At 40.9% G+C, this 19,510-nt stretch overlaps 1 protein-coding gene across 1 annotated transcript in view; it reads right to left on the reverse strand.

The window, feature by feature from the left end:
- TRPM1 (transient receptor potential cation channel subfamily M member 1) overlaps positions 1–18,488 on the reverse strand; it is a 79,477-nt gene extending 60,989 nt beyond the window's left edge. The window contains exon 1 of the mRNA XM_027704388.1: positions 18,396–18,488. Coding sequence (XP_027560189.1) covers positions 18,396–18,398 — 3 coding nt within the window. The 5' untranslated portion in view covers positions 18,399–18,488. The remainder of the gene's footprint in view (positions 1–18,395) is intronic.
- Between the last annotated feature and the right edge of the window lie 1,022 nt (positions 18,489–19,510).

Genomic DNA, 19,510 nt, shown 5'->3' on the forward strand with positions numbered 1-19,510 from the left:
TCATCAATTTGATGAAGGCCAAGACCTTCTTGGGAAGGTGACACTTTCTTATTCTGATCTACTGTTACTCACCTTGTGTGAGCCTGGAAACACCAGCAAAGGCTGCACTAGCACTAAATCCCATCTTTATGTACACTGATCAATGTGGTTGGGTGGAGAGTTCTCCTTGCAATGAACACCTTTTCCAACAGCATTTACAGGAACAAACCAGGGGCTCAAATACTTATTTCAGGCAGGGTACCTAAATATTGGGCAGACACATAAACCCACTGAAACCAGCCAGAGATGCCCCATGCTCAGTTATATGTACCTGCCTCACCCCCTAAACTGGGATTGAAAGCGCTCAGTGTGGGTATGTCTGAACAATGTCCAAGAGGTGCCTGGGAAGCCTCTGCTCACCCACATCGTTGCTGCTTTGGGAGACAGGGAGGCTCCCCAGCCCCAGCCCTGGCTGGTTAAGGGGTGCCCTGAGAGCACAAACCCTGCCTTGCTCCCCTGGAAGCAGGCTGCTCCACACCCACGGCTGCAGCATTCCCTGGGGGAACACACAATTCCTGAGCAGCCCAAGCTGGGTCCTGTCCATCCCCCTGTGCTCTGCAGCGCACACTCCATGTGGGAAAGGACTCACTACTGCAGACCCTCCAGATCATAGAATCATAGAATCATAGAATAGGTTGGGTTGGAAAAGACCTCCAAGATCATCAAGTCCAACCCCTGATCCAACTCCAATTACTATATCATGGCACTAAGGGCCACGTCCAATCTCTTTTTAAAAACCTCCAGGGATGGTGAATCCACCACCTGTCTGGGTAGGCCATTCCAATGCCTGATAACTCTCTCTGTAAAGAATTTCTTCCTAACATCTAACCTAAACCTCCCCTGGCAGAGCTTGAGCCCATGTCCCCTTGTCCTATTGCTGGTTGCCCGGGAGAAGAGACCAACCCCCGCCTGGCTATAACCTCCCTTCAGGTAGTTGAAGAGAGTGATGAGGTCGCCTCTAAGCCTTCTCTTCTCCAGAGGTTGAACCTAAAAAACCACAAAGCCCAATCCAGAAAATGCAAATGGCTGCTACATTTTTTCCCAATCTCAGCATCCACCTAGGGGATATATTGGATATTAATCTGTGTCAGCTTCTAATTGAACACAGCAGAAGGAGAGCTGCTAAGTTCTGTCCTGTATAACTGAGTAATGGATTTCATCAGCACAGGGGAAAGGTCACTGGTTTTTGCTGGTAATTACAAAAGCTCCACAAAAGTATGACTACAGTTTTCCCAAGCTCATCAGGCCATTTATCAAATGGAGGCTTAAGGAAATAATGGGCATTCATGTAGCAGTCATTTGATTAATGCTCTAATGATAATTCCTGTTGATAACTGTATAAACAACAATAGTTTAATTTAAACTATAACAATCCTGCTACAGATCCCAGTGTAGCAAAAAATGTAAAAGCACTTCAGTTGGTGAAAAGAAGTCATGTCTGCTGCATACAGCCAACACCAAAATATAATGTGTAATTTCAAACGCTGCTTAAGGTTAAGCCCACACAATAGTTTTGAGAAATCAGCTTTGAATGTTGTGTAACTTTGCCAGAAAGCCTGGAAATCACCTCTCCTTCAGAGTGATTAAAATATATGAACTCAGGGCCTGTCAACACTCCTGGCACTGGGATTAGGGAATTCTGATCACTGAAAGCTTCATCTGCAAACAGTCTCTATCTCATTCAAGTTTCTCTGTTTCTCTACTTATTGCTCCAGAAAGCAACTTGAACACAGCCTTGTTATTTTTGTGCACAGGAAAAAAACAGGTTTGCAGCCCAGTTTCCCTATTCTTTCGAGACAAGTGTTATCGAGCATTTCTGCAATGACAACACAGGTTGACACAGAAAAGTTTTACTACTATATTTTCACTGTAAATTACTCAAATTTGATCTAAATTAACCAGTATTCTAGCAAATAGTGAAATGCATTTGATGTTTTGTGTGCCTGTGCACTGAAAACAAAAGCACTTACCTGTTTCAACACTTTGAAGAGCAGTAATGAGAAGTTTCATACTGACATGCATTAACTAATGAAAATTTAATATCAGTACTATATTTTACCTTATCAACATGACAATTATTTGAAAATTTAAATGATCTGACCAAGTTAAATACACGGCCCCAGTCTTCATTCCATGGAAATTCCATAGTTTCTGTTTTCCTTTCAGAGAAAAAAAAAATCAAGGTGACAGCCAGTCATACTGACTTGCTCTTGTTCTTGATTCAAGCAGAGTTTGCTAATGAACTAGACCCATAAGATTAACAGGAGTTAGTGGGGACCAGCTCACATTATTTTCTAGCAAAGAAAGTATGAAACTGCTCAGATTTCTAAATGCTGAGTCAGGCCCCAGTTCAGGTGCACGGTGTGTCACAGACATCCCCCCAGGCTGGTATCCCAAAGGTCCAAGGCAGACCTCCTCAGCAGCTGGAGGCCAGAGAGGATGGAAAATGGCACTAACAGCTTAAATTGAAGCAATTTAATTGTGCCTTCGTGCATGCCTCCTAATATGCTCAGCTCCCTCAGTGCTCGAAAAATTAACTTCAGGACATCGCAATTTAAATCAAAAAACACTTAGAAATCCCGCTGAGTGACACAGGTGAATGTCAGAAAGATCAGAGATTGCATTAGTGGTTTTATTTATTCCAATAGCAAAATGTTAATACCATAGGATTTATTATGGGGGACGGAAGTAATGATTAAAATTAACTAGGCCACAGGCCGGAGTGGGACACTAATGACAAGTGCATTTCCAACAAGCCAGTTATTTTCCTTCCTGTTATTTCCTGAGTGTGATACACAAACACAACACGAGCAGAGCTCCTGGAAGGCAGCCACTGCCCAGCTCTGCTCCTCGGGCTGGCTCCTGGCCTGAGCCAGTATTTCCAGAGGCCCGAAGCCATCAGGATCCAGGGACATGGAAGGCTGGATCTCCACTCGGAGCTTGCCTCAGCCGCTCACAGCCCTCGGTGGGGAAGCAGAAACCAAGAGGCCAGAGCGGTGCAGAGGAGCAGAGATGAGGCACTCTGGCCATGGGGATCACTGGGGTGGGTCTGTGTGTGTGTAGGGGGGGAACCAAAACCAAACACACTTCTAGATTAGTGTTCTACAGAGCCCCGTTGCCCCCGGGTCCTGCAAGGATCCTCCTTCTCCCAGCCCTTTGGGTTACCAGATGAAGATCTGCATGGAGCAACTAGTTAACAGCAGAGCTATCATTAAAACAGAAATTAGTGTTACTTGATGCCAAGATCCTTCTGAGAAGGTGGTAAATTAGCTCTTGCAAAGACAGAAGGCTGATAGGATAGTTTGGGATTCTCTAAGACGGAAGACACTGTTGAACAGCCAGACTTGGTGTTTGGTGAAGGCATGTCCTGTCATGTCATGTCGGTGTTTTCAGTGCTCAGAGCCAGTGACTTAGGAAAACACACAGACTTTTCACCTTTTAAGCACTCTGTTCAAACCTAGGCCTGACAAATACAAACAAAACTGTGTCTGATCCACTTCTAGGAATGAGAAGAATCAGCACGTTGCAAGGACGGCTCAACACAATTGTAAAGTGAAATTAGAACTAAATACAAAAGCACGTACAAAATTCAACAGCAAAATTAAAAGATTCTCAACTTGGGACACTAAGGATCAGGTTAAAGAAATCTTACTCAAACACAAAAACTGTTTTTCAAAGCTACGAGCTCAAGCTTTCATACAACTCACAGCTGAGCTGTAGAACTCCTTGGTGAAGGATCTGTGATGACTAAAAGGTAACAACACAATTCCACATAAAACCTCTCCAGTATTTCCTGTGGTCCACACAGTCCACACCTGAAGCATCACTGTATAGGAAGAAACTCTGAGGGACAGTAGCTACATCTTTGCCCTGTTCCTGCAGCAGCTGTGCTGCTACAGCTCTGGGCAACAGCCCTGTGGTGTGACCCAGCACCACCTCGTACACCCTCGTGCCCAACCTCTGAATTTAATAGGACATTAAATGGGAAAACCCGGTCAGCTCATGAGCTGTACACTTGATTCCCACCTGGATTTGCAATCTTCAGTTTTATAAGCAAATTCATGTCTATAATTGAAAATATTTAGAGGACTCAAACTTCAATAAAACCCAGGTAAATTATTAAGTGATTAAGACGTAATTTCAAAACAGCACACCCTGGGCAATGAGCACTGATCCAGCTAATCAGATGCTGATCAAATCTTCTAAAAAGCCTTGGAATTTACCATTTACTCTTCAGTCCCAAACTGACAGAGATTTTATTTTTGCAAAAATGTAACATAAAAATCACTACTAAAAATGTAAAACTGGACAAAGATATTTACTACTTAATAAACCTAGTGCATTCCTCTTCACCTATCAATCTCTGTAAAATACATTAATAAATAAAGCAACACAGAAGTTAATGATTGTATTGTGTTGCATTAGATTGATTGTACTAATGATTGTATTAGTACTGATGATTGCCTTGGGTACTGTGTATCAGAAACAACAGAGGATGAACCCTTGAACAACTTACTGCTCTCTTTTTTGTGAAAGAAGATCTATAATACATGACCTGTGACAGAAAAATTGAGAAGGAGGGAAATTAAAGTCAACTAAGAACACTGGAAATAAAAAAATGAAAAACGTTTCAATGCCTACTCTGTTAAAAAAATTACAAACAGTGCATTTAGTAGAGCTTAGTAACCACTGTTTGCTTTCCACTGGTAGGGGCTTAAGCCATTCAGCTATTAATCACATGAAAGTAGATATTAAGGAATATTAATCCATACCAGCTGTTACATCTTTTACTGTGCTATTATTAGAGATTAATCTTTCTAGAACAAGGCTGCCTTTTCATGTCATTTCCAAGAGGACATCATACAAACTGATAGTTTTCCAGCACACCTTCACAAAGAGGTTGAAGAAAGCAGGTGATAACAAAGACATGGTGAAATTACATTCAACTTCATCTGTAAAATCTAAGGCACTTATGTTTACATAACAGAGACACTGTCACTGTAATCAGTTGATTAGTTAATTTTTATTGGGACTGTAAAAAATTGCTTTTGTAGCTTCCTATTTACATCGAAAGAACAAGTATATTGTCTTGGTGATACTGAATGTTCTCTTTTGGAATGTTCAAGGCCATGCAAGATCTTCAGTACCTGGGAATGCATCCAGTTTAAAACTTCTAATATGATCTAGTTGACGGAAACTTAATGAGGCAGATTTAGGATTGTAACAGAATTTTAACAAATCAGAATCAACACTGTGAGCATATTATTTTCTAATGAAGTATAAAAAACCTGTTAGGTGAGCCAGGTTTTGGAGGAGCAGTCGCTTTAATTGTTGGATACACACCATAAATCACTGCATCTGCACACTCCAGAGAAACTCCTATTGGATCACATGTTGGTGGAATGCTATTAAAAATCACAAAAAGTCTCATGTTGTTCCAAAAAAGTAAAATTACTGGCAGAAAAGGCCAGTAATATCCATTAAAGGTTATGAGATTACCATTAAGAACAAGGTTCTAATTAGTTTCTTGAATTTTGGATAAGACACTACCAGCTGCAGCAGGGAAATCAGCTGTCATAGTTACAGAAAAAAATCTACATTCTCCATACCTGCAGTCTCCTTGTTTCATTAAATACAAGACTCTTGCAATTGTTCATCACTGTATCTTTGGTTTTAACTCCTTTGGATGTTAGATTGACCTTACAGACTATATGTGTGCCAGTTTTATGGCACAGCCCAAGCGCTGAGAAGCAGCTCTTCAGTCTCGGGCGGTGTGATTGATTCACTGCTCTCCCACTCTTCCTTCAATCTGCACAGCATCTGCTCAGCAACAACTGCTCTTTCATTCTCCCCAAATTTGCTGAAGTCCTTCAGAGGTCCCCTTTTATCTTATATTCTGTCTGGGTTACCCGATCTGCTTCAGCTGGTCAGCTGCTGCCTCCACAGCACTGTCTGAACCTGCCTCTAGCCTGGGCAATCTGGCACATACAACTGCCTTTCACAGTCTCTACTACCTGTCTTTAATCCTCTTTACCTCCCTTTTCACCTGCTGACGAACCAGTTATTGTTTATGTAACATTGGTTTTGATGCCTTTCCCACTCCTCAGAAATAAGTACATTCACATTCTGCTGTTTCCTCTCATCTTCATGCCACTTCCCAGGACAAAGTGCCTTCCTCATTGCACCCTGTCGACAGGACTTCTCCCATCTCCAACCTGGACAGGTGGCTAACCCTACACTGACACTTCAGCTGCTTAATGTCAATAATTTGTCTGCTAACAGCTGGCAAAAGCACAGGGCAGACAGAAGTACTGGCAACACAAAAAATAACATGCATACTAGGAGGTAAAACTGGGGTCCAAATGTAAGCCTTTAAGCAGTTTATCTCATTGCTTACTTTTTATTTAAATGGAGGCTTGAAGTGGGGAGATATCAGAGGAACACTAGACTAGTTTTTAACCAGCTCCAGCTTTTCTAACTTTTCCATTAGTGTAGATCACAGAAGCTGCACTAGAGATTGGGACCCGCATACAACACAAAACTATTTCTGTGAAGTGGACAAGACACGGAAGAGAAACAGAGGAAAAGTGAGTTGCCCAATTTCACCAAGTAGCAACAAACTAGTGAAGTTAAATTGCAATCCCCCACATTGCCCATGAAATGTTTCTTTTTCAATGCTTTCTGACTCTTCCTTTTGCTCTGCTACCTATGTTTTTCACCTCAGTTTTAAGGACTAAATTAAAAGAATCTTAATCACCTGTGGTAGATTCTACGAACGTAGAGTCTGAAATGAAAAAGACCACAAGGTTCTGTTCACTGAGGCAGTGCTTGATTCTTCAAACGTAGGACTGGAGAGCAGTAAGTACCCCAAACATTATTGCAAGATCACCTGACCTCCTGTCTCTACATGAGACATGAACTAATGCCACTTCCCAGCAAAATTGCTTTTTCCTTTGTTTATCCATACTTGTGTGTTCTAGGCAAAACAAAGGGGCAGCCATCTGGAGCACAGTGCCACTTACAGTCCCATTCTGTATTCTGTCTCCTGCCACTGTCCAGTGACCCCCTCAGAAGCACTCTAATATGCCCTTGTTGCTCTCTGTGGTTGAAAGCCAGTGAGAGAGAGATTTTCAGGATTCATGAGTATTTGTTTCAGTTTTTAAAAGGTATCCACCCTTGACAGATTCCTTCAACAAAACTACAAGAACTAACTCAAAGTGAAAACTGTTTGAGGCTTTCTGCCCTGATTTTTCTCTGTTCAGAACTGCACAAGGCTCGTTTGCAGTCTGTCCATCACTGGAGAGATGCTGGTGAGCAAGCACTGGCAAGAGGTGCAGCATGAACCAAGCACCCATGGCAGGTTTTTATTCAGTGAGGTGGAATTTGTGTTGGGGATCAGGCAGCGAAGCCCAGTTGCAAAAGACACAGATGCAAGCAGATCCTACAATTGCCAGAAGTGAATATAAACTGCTGGACAGAACAGCACCAAGGCACTGAAAAGTAAAAACCATTATTCCATAATTCACAAGGTGATTCTGACATTCAGCAAATGACATGAGTTCTGTACAAAAGTCACATCATGTATTTGTCCTGCTGGTGGACAGTCTGCACTGGCTGTAAGTTGTGGGGTTTAGGCAGTGCTGGTCCAACATACACATGTTCTGTGAGATACACACATGTTCCTCTTAAGTAGCAGCTATCATTAGTTTTAAAAATTTGCCAAACATTTGGGCTTAAACTAAGAATGTCAAAAAGCTCCCACAAAGCCATGACTCTCACCCTGCTGGAAGTCCCCAGGATGTCACAGTGGCAGTGGCAGCGCTCGGGGCAGGGTCTGTGAGGGGTAACACTGTACAGTACAGGAGTCCTTCACTGACCCCAGGCCCTGTCCCCCCTGGAACAGCCTGTGTGGGAACATTTCCTTCATCCCACAGATCACACATGGCTTGCTGTGCACACCCACCATCTGCTCCTGCTGCAGGTCTGCAAGGCACTGACTTGTACAGAGGGGCTTTGCCCCGTGTCTGCAGCTGAGCTGGGAACTCACTCCTGCAGAACACACTCAGCTCCTCAGGAACAATTCCTGACAACAAAGAGATTCCTAAAAGCCATACCTGACCATGTCTGGCTTGAGAAGAAACTTACAGGGTGTCAAGAAAAAGGTCATGGACATGTCAAGGAGAATCTTTTGGTTCTACAATTAAAATTGGACAAATCCTCTCCTACACTGATGTTCTTCCTTTGCATGGCGTGTCACAGCAAAACAAAGCTTTGTAATTCACTTGGCCAATTGTGAACTCTGTTTCCAATTGCTATTCAGATTGGCTGGCCAAATCTACCTGTGATGACAGTTTAATTATTGTCCTGATTTTCTGGGGGGCATTAAAGGAGAACCTGCTCTGATGTACTCAGAAATGAATTTTATTATGTCCCAGTTGTTTTTTTACTTCCATCACTCATCTGACTCCTAAAAATGGGAAACATACAGTTGTATCTCTGGAGCCACTGAGACATTGGCCAAAATATTTGCACAAAGAGAATTTCTTAATCACAGCAGAAATTTGAGGGAAAAAAATGTGAAACTCTCAAGAAGAATGTGTATAAAAATTATTTCAGTGTTACCAAGTGATCTATCTAACCATAAGTGCAGTATTAACCAGTTCCAGGAAAATTCCAAACATACCTGTGGCCTAATCTTTTATAAACCATCAAAAGGTTTGTAATTTGAAGGAAATCACAGCTTCTTGACAAACAATTGAGGAGCAGAAAGTAAATTCATCCTGTTAATCTTTTTTTTCCTGTTCAAAGTTTAATATTACAATAAGAAAGTACATAAAACACACAGTTTACCAACTGTAACTAAATTCAAGGGATTTCATACTAATTTTCAAACTTCATAATGAATGGTAAGAGAGATCAAAACAGTGACTTGCAGGGAAAGAATTGGTTTTCTGCCTAGAAGCTAAATTCTCTCTGATCCAAGAGAATCACTGGTTTGTCTGGTCATTTACAAAACATAGGACAAGTTATTTGCAGTAGTCTGAAGGTCTAATAATCTTTCCTCCTTTGTAATCCATCAAATCATTTCCAATAAATCACTATAATTAATCCAATATTGTACTACCTTAAAAGATTTTTTAAAAATCCATTATACTTTCTATAATAGTGCTGTTGGGATTTCAAAGTTTTCTAATGTATTTAGAGAAAATATTCTTTAAAATATTTTGTAATATTCTAAAAAATTTAATTTTTTTGAATATTACTGTTATTTGTTACACCACATTTGATAACCAGGACCGATAAAATATGTTGGTGGCTCTATAAAGGCTTAAATCTGAGCATCTGGAAGGCTTGTACTGAATATACCCTTATACAGATTATCACAGAGAATTTACAAGCATGAGAGAATTATAGGCAAGGAGAAATAAATGCAGAGTAAAGCTGTTTCAATAAAATGGTTTTCTCTTCAGAGGAACAGAGAATCAGTCATGGTAGGTACATCTTGAAGACATTTAAATCAAGCCAATGGAGACAGTAAGCAGAGATGAAAGCATTGTTTAGTACTAGAAAAGTAAATTGAAGTAATTCCCATTAGTGGGAATGACAGACCAGTGATGTACATCCAGATAAGTTGCTTCCTTTTTTAATAAAGTGAGATGTCTACAGGAAACAACCCCCAAACACAGCTGTAAGCACACACAGGCACAAACACCACGGGTTCCACATGTCAGAGCACTCTCTGCTGAGGTAGAGAATAACACCCGTAACTGCACAGCAAGGGTGGGTTTGTAAAACCACTCAAGAAATAAAATGTCATCTTCCTCCCCAGCACTGCTGCCAAACCCAGGGGGCTACACAGGAGAGCTGAGCAGGGAGCTGGGCAGAGATACATTCCAGGCACTCTTGGGACTCAGCACTACTGCAGTAAAAACTGGAAGTTAAAATCACGGGCCAGGATCACACACTGGTGCCCATTCCTCAGGAAACTGTCTCTGAGAATGGCAAAAGGGAAAAAAGATTGGAGCAGCAGGTGAAATTTTCATTTCAAACCTCTCTGTTTAGCTACATCCCACTGCTTTAACCATTTCCTGTGTAGGTTTTCCAGATGGATCCCAAAGCACTACACCCCTACAAAGCACACACATTCATGACCAGTTTCAATTCCTGCTTTCAGCTGTATCATCAACAAAAGTTTACATTCAATACAAAACATCTTCAAACACAACAATGCTCAGATTTCCTGCTCTCAGAGATGAGCACTTCCACTTCCCTGGGTGATGACAGTGAGCTACTAACCTCAAAGAGCCAGCCAACATCATTTCTAGCACAAGTAGCATTCCCAGCTGACTACATAAGCCTAAAAACAGTTTTCTAATCAACTCTAGAAATAACTTTTTTTCATGAAAGGTAAAGTTTCTGTCCTTAAAATGAACATTAAAGCAAATAAATACTAAAAGAATTAGGAAGACTAAAATAAGCAAGCCATGAAAGGAATTTAAAGTTTTTAAAAGACAAAATTTACCCATAATGAGAAGTCAAATCTTGTTAAGAAAAACAAAATCTGTACTATGTTTCTTTTACCTTCACTTGACTAGTCTTTCCCACGGGATTAGTAGGACAAGATCAAGCAATTTTTATGTGTGTATTTTACTCTGACCTAACTCCAGTCAAGAAGTAAAATGCTGGATGCTTTGCAGTACCAAAGTGGGCTTGGGGATGTTAAAGAAAAAATGCTGACTGCACCTGGGGCACTATGCCTGCACTATAGGTTTACTATTCTGATTTGCCACTTCCAAGTGAGTTTAAATCACAAAACAACATTTTAAAAATGCAATCCTTTTCTTTAATTTCCTTTATCATTATTTCTTTGTATTATTCAATAAATAAAGTTAACACTACCAGCCTGTGGAAGCCATCTGGCTGACAAAGCAAGAAATACACAGTTGTTCACAGAACTCCAGATTCTTGGAGGACAGCCTGGTTTTTCACACTATTTGGACAAAGCCATGAGGCACCTAAGAAGCAGCTGTGCAAGTAATGGGAAAAGTTACATGAAGTGACACTGCTGCTGAGTATCAGCTGACATTTCAATGTGCCACTTGGCTTTATATCCACCAGAGGAGAAAAAGCTGAACCCGCCGCAAACACTTTCCATTTGGATTCTAAATGTTTAGGCTTGGCCCTGGTGCCAAGGAAATTACAGCTGAAACATTCCTTTTTCATCTAGTACTCAGCAGTGTCTGTAACAGGGCCTGGAATGTGGGCATTCCATGCAGCTCAACAATCCCCTGAGCAGAGAAGGGCCCAGGGCCCACAGTCAGCACACACCAACCCTCACTGGACATCACTTTATTCCAAGAGAGAGGCTGCAAGTCACCTGCACGCTCAGTTTCCTGTGTGACATTTTTCTCTCAGTTTATGTTTCTTCAAACTCCCTTTCACCCTTTTAATTAGAATCTGACTCTAACAGGGTGACAAGGATCAGCAGAAATTAGAGGTAAGAAGGTTGTAGGGGTTCAAAGAGTAGACAAAAACTATTTCTCATTATTTGAATGGAATCAGTTTGAAAAAGGACAGTTGAGCTGGAATCTAAGTAATCCTGAGTTGATGTTAGTCTATATTTGTTGTAAAAGAATCTATGAATTCATGGATTTTTTTAATATATGTATATGAATCCCCCTCACAGCTGAAAACTGAAGAAACAAACTCATAATATTCGTCTACTACATGCAAGCTAATGATAACAACAGTGAGCTCATACACTATAAATCAATCATCTCATGTCTTCTTTCTCCCTCTTTCCTCTTTCATTCATAACCTACACAGCAAATGCTCTAGCCACAAACTGTATTTCTCATGGAATCTGACTGCTATAGTTGAGTGAATCACATCAAAATCCTGTCTACATCCTACCAGTCTTCTCATTTACTGCATCGAAATTTGGCATGAACACTAAGTATCAATAGTCATCCAAATATGATTTTGACTATGGATAGGAATAATTACAGGCTAGCCCTGTACAGTGACATTTAACTCAAAGATCTTTAGGAGAGGAACTTGTGAAAGAACCCCCACAACAGGAATAAGATCCATTGCCAGAACCAGTGCAAAGAACACAAGTGATACCTCTGAGACTTAAAAGAGCACATAGGGAAAGGGAATTGTTCCCATTTATAACAGTACCAGTTGATATAAAAATAAAGGGGCAAACAATGCCTCCAGCTGTTTCCCTCAGGTTGCACTATTTGGGAAATGGCAGACTTACCCTTTGTGATCCAGATGCAGAGCCTTTAAATGAAGTGCGTTTGAAGGAGCCACTCATCCTCCGTAAGGAACCCGCCAACTTTCCTCCTTTTCCTTTCTTAATCCCCTGGCCTTTACCCTCCATAAGGGAACTAGTACCCCAGAACCAAAGAAAACTAGGATTTTAGTCATGTAGTCTGAGCAGTTTTTTTCCTGAAGCCAACAACCATTAAGTTACAGCTAAAATAAAAAGAGAGACAGGTGCATAAAACAAAACCAAAGCCAAACTGTGAGATTCCTGTTCCAATGTGCACCCTGTCCCAAGTGTTACCAGCCAGCCAGCCAAGCAGAAAAACAAGGAAATACACTGATACAAACTGCTGTCCCCCTCCCTCTTCTCTACTGACTCTATAATCAGGCTTAATGCACACAGACTCTGCAAGCTATGGTTTTTAATGGACAGAGATTTAATAAATGGTGATTGAAGGTAAATCTACTTTAGAAGCGGCAGCCCGAAAGGTTTTTATTTGTGCAAAGCACAGGGCAGTCAGATGGAAATTGTTTTGGTATCAGTAGAGAGGCACATGAAAAGAGCAGATGGTCCTCAGCAGACCCTGGGTTAGAGGCCTGGTGGGATCCTAAAGGATAATTGCTGATGGCAAGTGTGCCTAGAGCAGGTCCAGGGAGGAGAGTCAAGCTCTGAAAAGGAAAAAAGCCATAAGACCACAAGTTAGAGTCTAAGTAATTAGGGAATGAGGGTAGTGGCAGATAAGGTGTGGTGTGTATTATCTCCATGAATTCCCATTAATATCTCAATGTATCTGTTTTGTACCATTCTGCCTAAATATGTAAAAGGAGGCAGTTAGGAGAGAAGGGAGAAAGAGAAGAAAGAGAAGGAAGAAGAGAAAGAAAGGAGAAAGGAGGAATAGACAAGGTGCTTTAAAACAACAGTGAAATAATTCTTGACTAGGAAATATCTATTTGGCTTCAGAAGGCATGAGCCAGGCTTTTGTTAGAGAGTCTGGTTCAGAAAAGCAAATGGATGAGAGCACAGGAAAACAGAGATACATTTCAGAAACATACACAGGGATGGTTGATATGTAACTGTGAGGTAAGTCAGAAACATCACTAATTTACAGGATTTAGTTACACAGTCATACTTTTTATTCATTTATTTTTTTTTTAGGTTCATCCCTTTGTCCCTCAATAAAGCTGCAATAGGTGCTTGCTTGCAGATGATTAGAGGAGGCACAAAAAATGTGTTGAAAATCTAAAACAAAACAACGTGGAAGAGATTGATATACAGAGATGAAGAACATTTGTTGTTCTGGTCAGCACAGCCATAATCAAGAAAGTGAAATTTCTCAGGCTGGCAAAGAAAAGTAGTTGACACCTTCTGACATACTTCAAGTTGTGCTGGGAAATGGGAGAATAAAAGTTCCATGCTCTGCAGGAGAATCACATTTGTGGAAACAGTTTGTGGGATCAGGTTGATGGATTGTAGAGGGGAGGGCACAGAGACTAAAGGATCACAAATATCTTCTTCTCTAAACATTCATTACACCTAGGCAAAACCAAGGAAGGTAAAAATGGCATTTTTGACAAGAATTTTGACAGCAGCTGATGTAGGATGTTGTTTTATGACATGGCTTGGCTTAAATGAACAAGGCTGAGGTAGAAGCTGACAAATGGAACAGAAGAGCATGAACAGAACAATCTTTAAGGTGTTGTGATCAGACAAGCTACTTTACAAAGCAGAGCTTCATAAATTCCATGTACACCTGCTCTCCAGAGTCACTTCATTGCATCTGGTCAGATGGCAGTAAAACACTGCAATTACTGCATGGCCTCCTGTGCTTTATCATTGAGTGAGCTGCAGAACAGAAAATATCTGGGACAGAAACCACCCTGTTTTGAGTTTAAAATATTGTGACCTTTGCAACAGAACAAATTACTTCTATTTATACCCTAACTTGCCTTTTTCATCTATAAAAGTCATCACCACGTTGTGGGCCATATTCTCAAATGGTGGTAGCTATTGAAGCAGTCACTTGTACCAAGGCTGAGCTGAGAACGTGTCCTGACCCAGCACCTTGTTTGAGAATTATGATCAAAGCTGAGAGACATACAGATAGACAGATAGTAGCATATGCTAAACATTTTTGATTTGGACTGTAGTTTAAATGAAGCCAACAAGAATGCTGTCAAGGAACACAAAAACTATTCCTCTTCCTCAGCCCCCACACGTGTCAATGCAGTGAATGACACAGGGGCATCCTCACCAATCCTTGTGATGCCACCTCTCAAAGAGGCACCATGGTATGACAGCACAACTCTCTGGAGTGATGCTGGGCTGCATTACTCAGGAAGGATGACTAAGGGCATTTTGGTAAAATTTTGGCAAAGAACAAAAATGGGGACATACTCTTCAGAAAGCAGAAATTCAGAAAGTGAATCTGTTCTTCAGAACAAAATGTAGAATGTGAGTAAAGAATTAACCTCGTCCTTTTGGATCTGTGATTCTAAGACATGTCTGAGCTCCCTGTAACTGTTCTTGGTATATTTTAAGGATCATTCTGAATTTTTACAAGTCATCAGCACCCAGGGGATGTTCGCATTCAAGAGCCAGATGAGAGCAATCAGTGCAACAGAACCTGCTGACTAAAAACCCCAGTGGAAAAATAAGGAAACTAAGCTGATGTTCTTGCCTCCCCTGTGTTTGTATAACACTTCATGGGCCATTTCCACTAGCCTAGGGAACAGAAACATGCACCATGCTGGCACTTTCAACAGCTCTGTGACTGAGAAGCACAAGTTTAATAGATTTTCCAAAAGAGCTTGTGGTTTTAGGAGAGTACTGTCACATTAGGAAACCTTTTAAACAAACATTGTTATGAAGGTTCCTGTCTCACACTGGAGTTTTCTACTTCAGCAGTTGAGCTGATTCGAAGGTTTGTGTGGCCTGGATCAGATCTGTGTAACCACCTGGTTGAAATCAGCACGGGGGGAGGAAAGGGCAATAATCTCTTTCAACAGGATAATGGACAACAAATGAATATTTGGCACAGTATGGAAGCGAAAGACCCTTAAACTGGTTCTGAAATGGACCAATCCATGATATGAAATGACACATCTGTTCATCATCCTCCATGTTTTGCAATGAAATCAAATTGGCCAAACTCAGATTATGAAAAAACCAAGAGCATACACCCCCACAAAAGAGCAAGTGGAGTGCAGGCACACTGTTTGCAAAGTCACTGTGAAGGTCCTGCACAGTCTGCTCCCTGGGGAGAGCAGGAGGCACCCATCTCAAAGCACACAAAAGTAGCATACTGTGTAAGGCATAAATAACTGTACATCTTACAGACAGCACACCATGGAAATTTAACACCTGCAGTCATGGAAAAGATCCATTTCCCAAAGGCCCTACGTGCTTTTTAAAAAAGTGAATAGTTTGGTTAGAGATTGCTGGAGTTGTTTCAGTTCATAGAGCTATTCTATGACATCACATCAGAGATGTCTGATGCTAGTTCAAATCAAAAGTGATAGATTTAAAGCTTTGCTCTGTAGTCCACCATGTCAGCTGAAATGTTTCCACTCTAAATATGGAAAGCAGCAGGACCTAATCCGATGAACTTTATTTACACTGACAGCCCGGGAAGAGAGGCTTATTTATACCTGTGGAAGGAACTCAATGTACAAGATATGTCAAATTGGGCCTTCCTTCACTTTGCAATTAGTATGAGTATTAAACTAAACATGAAATTCTTTCACAGACAATGGATTATAACACAGAAACTAAAAGCACTTTATTTTTTTTAATGGAATGTCTCAAAAGAATACTTTCTGTAAAAAAAGGATTTCGGTTTGATGTCCTTTGACATTTGTGATACAATAAGAAAATTTCAAGAGTCATGTGTTTAACTGAAAAAAAACAGGCTACAGCCCACTAAGGGTACTCATCAAGTACTTACAAGGCTAAGAAGAGGAGCTGTTTGGATTGTGTTCAGTGCTGCATAAATGCTTTTCCAAAAAGGCTTATTCCAAGATAGTCATCGTTAATTATGTTGTGCTTGCTACCAAAACATCTCAACAAGTGTCCTCACAAGCAAATTCATCTCCCACTTAGTTTTCCTGCACAAGGACAAGAGCATACACCAGGAATGTCTGAAATCACTATGGTGCTGCAAACTATTAGCATTTTGAAGTCTTTCAAGCATTCAGAAACTCACCTGCTATTCTGTTACCAGCAGGATAAACCTGCTACTCTCCCAAACTGAAAACAAATGGAAATGTCAAAGTTACTCTTCAAGAGGTTTTAATCCTGCTAATCCATTTATGTGCTCTCTGCAAGTTGCCCAGTGTCAGACTTAACATATTTCAGTGACTTAACATATTTTTGACTTTCAGAAACCCAGTCTCTTCTGCACTGTTTTTCTCTCACTGTAGTACATAAAAAAGCTGCAGGAAATCAGACTTAACATCTCATAGCTGTGCACAAAAACCTCCAGAGCAGATGACAGAGGGTCTATCTGAAATGGGCTGGAGCAGAATGAACATGGATAACATTTTACAGTCGAGCAGCAACACATTTCCTGACTACTGATGAAGTGCTTTGCTCTCCCAGTCAGACAGTTTTGCAGCCATAGATTCACTTTCAAAAAAACAACATGAAACCAGAACTGTAAGAAATGCTTCTGATTTTGGAGTGTTGCATAGTTCAATCTGTACACCAAGCATGTTTAACATTTGAAGAACTGCCACTGGCTATAGTGGCTTGTCTGTGGACAGTGACAGCACTGCCCTTGCCTTCTCTCATCTCCTGACACTGAACATTCCCCAGGCTTCTCCAGCTCCCACCCCTGCACACTCAGAGGCCCTGGGTATGAATCCTGCAGACCACAAAGCAGTGCCTCCCTTTTACATCAGCAACAAAGAGCTATGAAACAACTGCTGGGTCTCACTATCAACCAAAAGCAAAATGCTCCACTACACCCCCATAGTCCATTACAAAAAACCCCCCCACTTTTAGAAAAAAACCCCACTTTCTTCCACTAAGATTTTTATGGTTTTCTTCCCTCTCTTCACCAAGAACTAAATAATTATGTTTTAAATTTTTCCTTCTTTTTCTTTTGAGTACTTTTCCATTTGTGCTACAAGTATTTTCAATTTTGTAACACTTAAAAACACAGACAGGAAGGAAACGAGGAAAGAAGGTAGGAAGAATCTAACAATAAATGCAGCATTTAGCAACATAAATGCACATCAGGCAGTGATAACACTCCATAGTGGGGTACAGCCATGTAGTAGCAAACCAGAGAGAAAGGTGTTGAGGTCCAGAAGATCACACAGACATGGGGGACCAGAATTTACACAAACATCAAATAGCTGGATTTATCACAAGCTCTACTGCTATTAGAGCCATTCAGCTTTCAAATACACTTTTCTTTCTTTTTTAAAACAAAAGGTATTTCTGGGCAGTTGATAGCATTAGGTACATATTAAAGAGCTGTTTTTAAACATTATATTCAGGACTATAATTTCTGGCTTTACTACTAACATGAATGAGACCTAAATGATGGGCAAGTTTATGGAGTTGTGAGGAGGAAGAGAAATCAAACCAGTCAAAGTAAAGATTCCAAATCTCTATGTCCCTAAAGACAAGGGAAAAGAACACAAAAGCTCTACATTTTCAAGTTCTGAAGAAGCTTGAATACTTCATAAAATCACGATTTTTTTCTTTGGGAGTATGATAATTTTCCAGGCAAAGGGTGTTTCCTATTTGCACAAAAACCCTTTAGAATTTTGCAAGATGGAGCTTGACATCTTTTTTTAGTTCTGAACAGTTGCAACTCAAATAATACAGAGCATTTGGAGAATTTTATACCATTTTTGCAGAATTCCATTTCCAACTTCCTGTGCACAACAAAACTTGGGAGCACTGTGTCTTTAATTCCTTTTGATGGCTCCCACTGCAGTTATACACTGCAGTACATCACTGCTCCATCTCCCTTGCAGTTCTCAGCCATTATGCACTTAGCAGCTCTTGATTCTTTATTTTCCCTCTCTGCAGTGAAGCACAGACAGAACATTGCTCAGTGCTGGTTACCTACCATGAGAAGGAGCACACAGGGTCACTGGGAACTGCTGCCTGCCAGGCTGAGAGAGTCGATTTTTTCTTCTGGAAACTACATGTCCTCCAAGCACTGCAGCAGCAGCCTAGGTGAGAGCAGAATGGGTTAAAAATGTAACAGTTTACACAAAAAACTCAGAAGCAACTGCCAGGTGACATCTGTGGAAAAGAAGAAAAGAAGTTCCATTTAGGCAATTCCACACCTAAACTCAGAGGAAGGCTGTGGGCCACACTGTGGTACTTTTACCTCAGCATTGTCTGTTTACCAATTCCAAGTGTCTTTGTTATTTAGCAACTGCCTGTCCCCTCTCTCCTTATCTTACAAGAAGAAAAAGCAAGTTTAAAGTGAGATTAAACAGATCATGAGACCCATGGACAGAAGAGATAAACAATCTCTGCTTGTGCCAGTGGGCCTGTGAACTGGTGCCTGTGTTAGCACATCTCACATGTCAGAAATAATCTGCACTGATCACATGAACAACAAAACACATGCCAGTCATCTTATTTCAGTAGCCTGCCTTGGGAGCAGAACCTGCAGAAACGCATCAGATCACTCTGTCACCTCACCTTTGGGGGTAGATTCAGGTTCCTGTATCTGTAGAATCACAGGAAAAATAAGTTGGAACGACTTTTGAAGCTCACCTACTCTGAGCTCCCATTCAAAGGAGAGCCAACTCAAAAGCTGCACCAAGTGGTTCAGGGCTTTCCCCAGCTGAATGCTGAAAACCCCCAAGGACAGTGTTTCCAGTCCTCTGGACAACCTGTTACAGCACACAACCATTCCCTACTGGGAGGAATTTTTTCCTTATGTCCCTTTGGAATTTCCTTTGCTGCACTGTTTCTTCCTTCTGTAATTCTGAGAAGAATCTGGCTCCATCTTTCCTGTAACACTCCTTTACTTAGTGGAAGACTGCAACTTAATTCCTCCTTTGCCACCTTCTCATCCAGGCTGACCAAACCCAGCTCTTCTCGTCTATCTTTACATCAGGGGCTTCCATACTCCAACCATCCTGGTCCTGATGGCCCCAAAACTATTTTTGGACAGTTGATATCATTAGGTACATATTAAAGAGCTGTTTTTAAACATCATATTCA

This window comes from Neopelma chrysocephalum, unplaced genomic scaffold (genome assembly GCF_003984885.1).
Source record: "Neopelma chrysocephalum unplaced genomic scaffold, ASM398488v2 Primary Assembly neopelma1_274, whole genome shotgun sequence".
Lineage (NCBI taxonomy): Eukaryota > Metazoa > Chordata > Aves > Passeriformes > Pipridae > Neopelma > Neopelma chrysocephalum.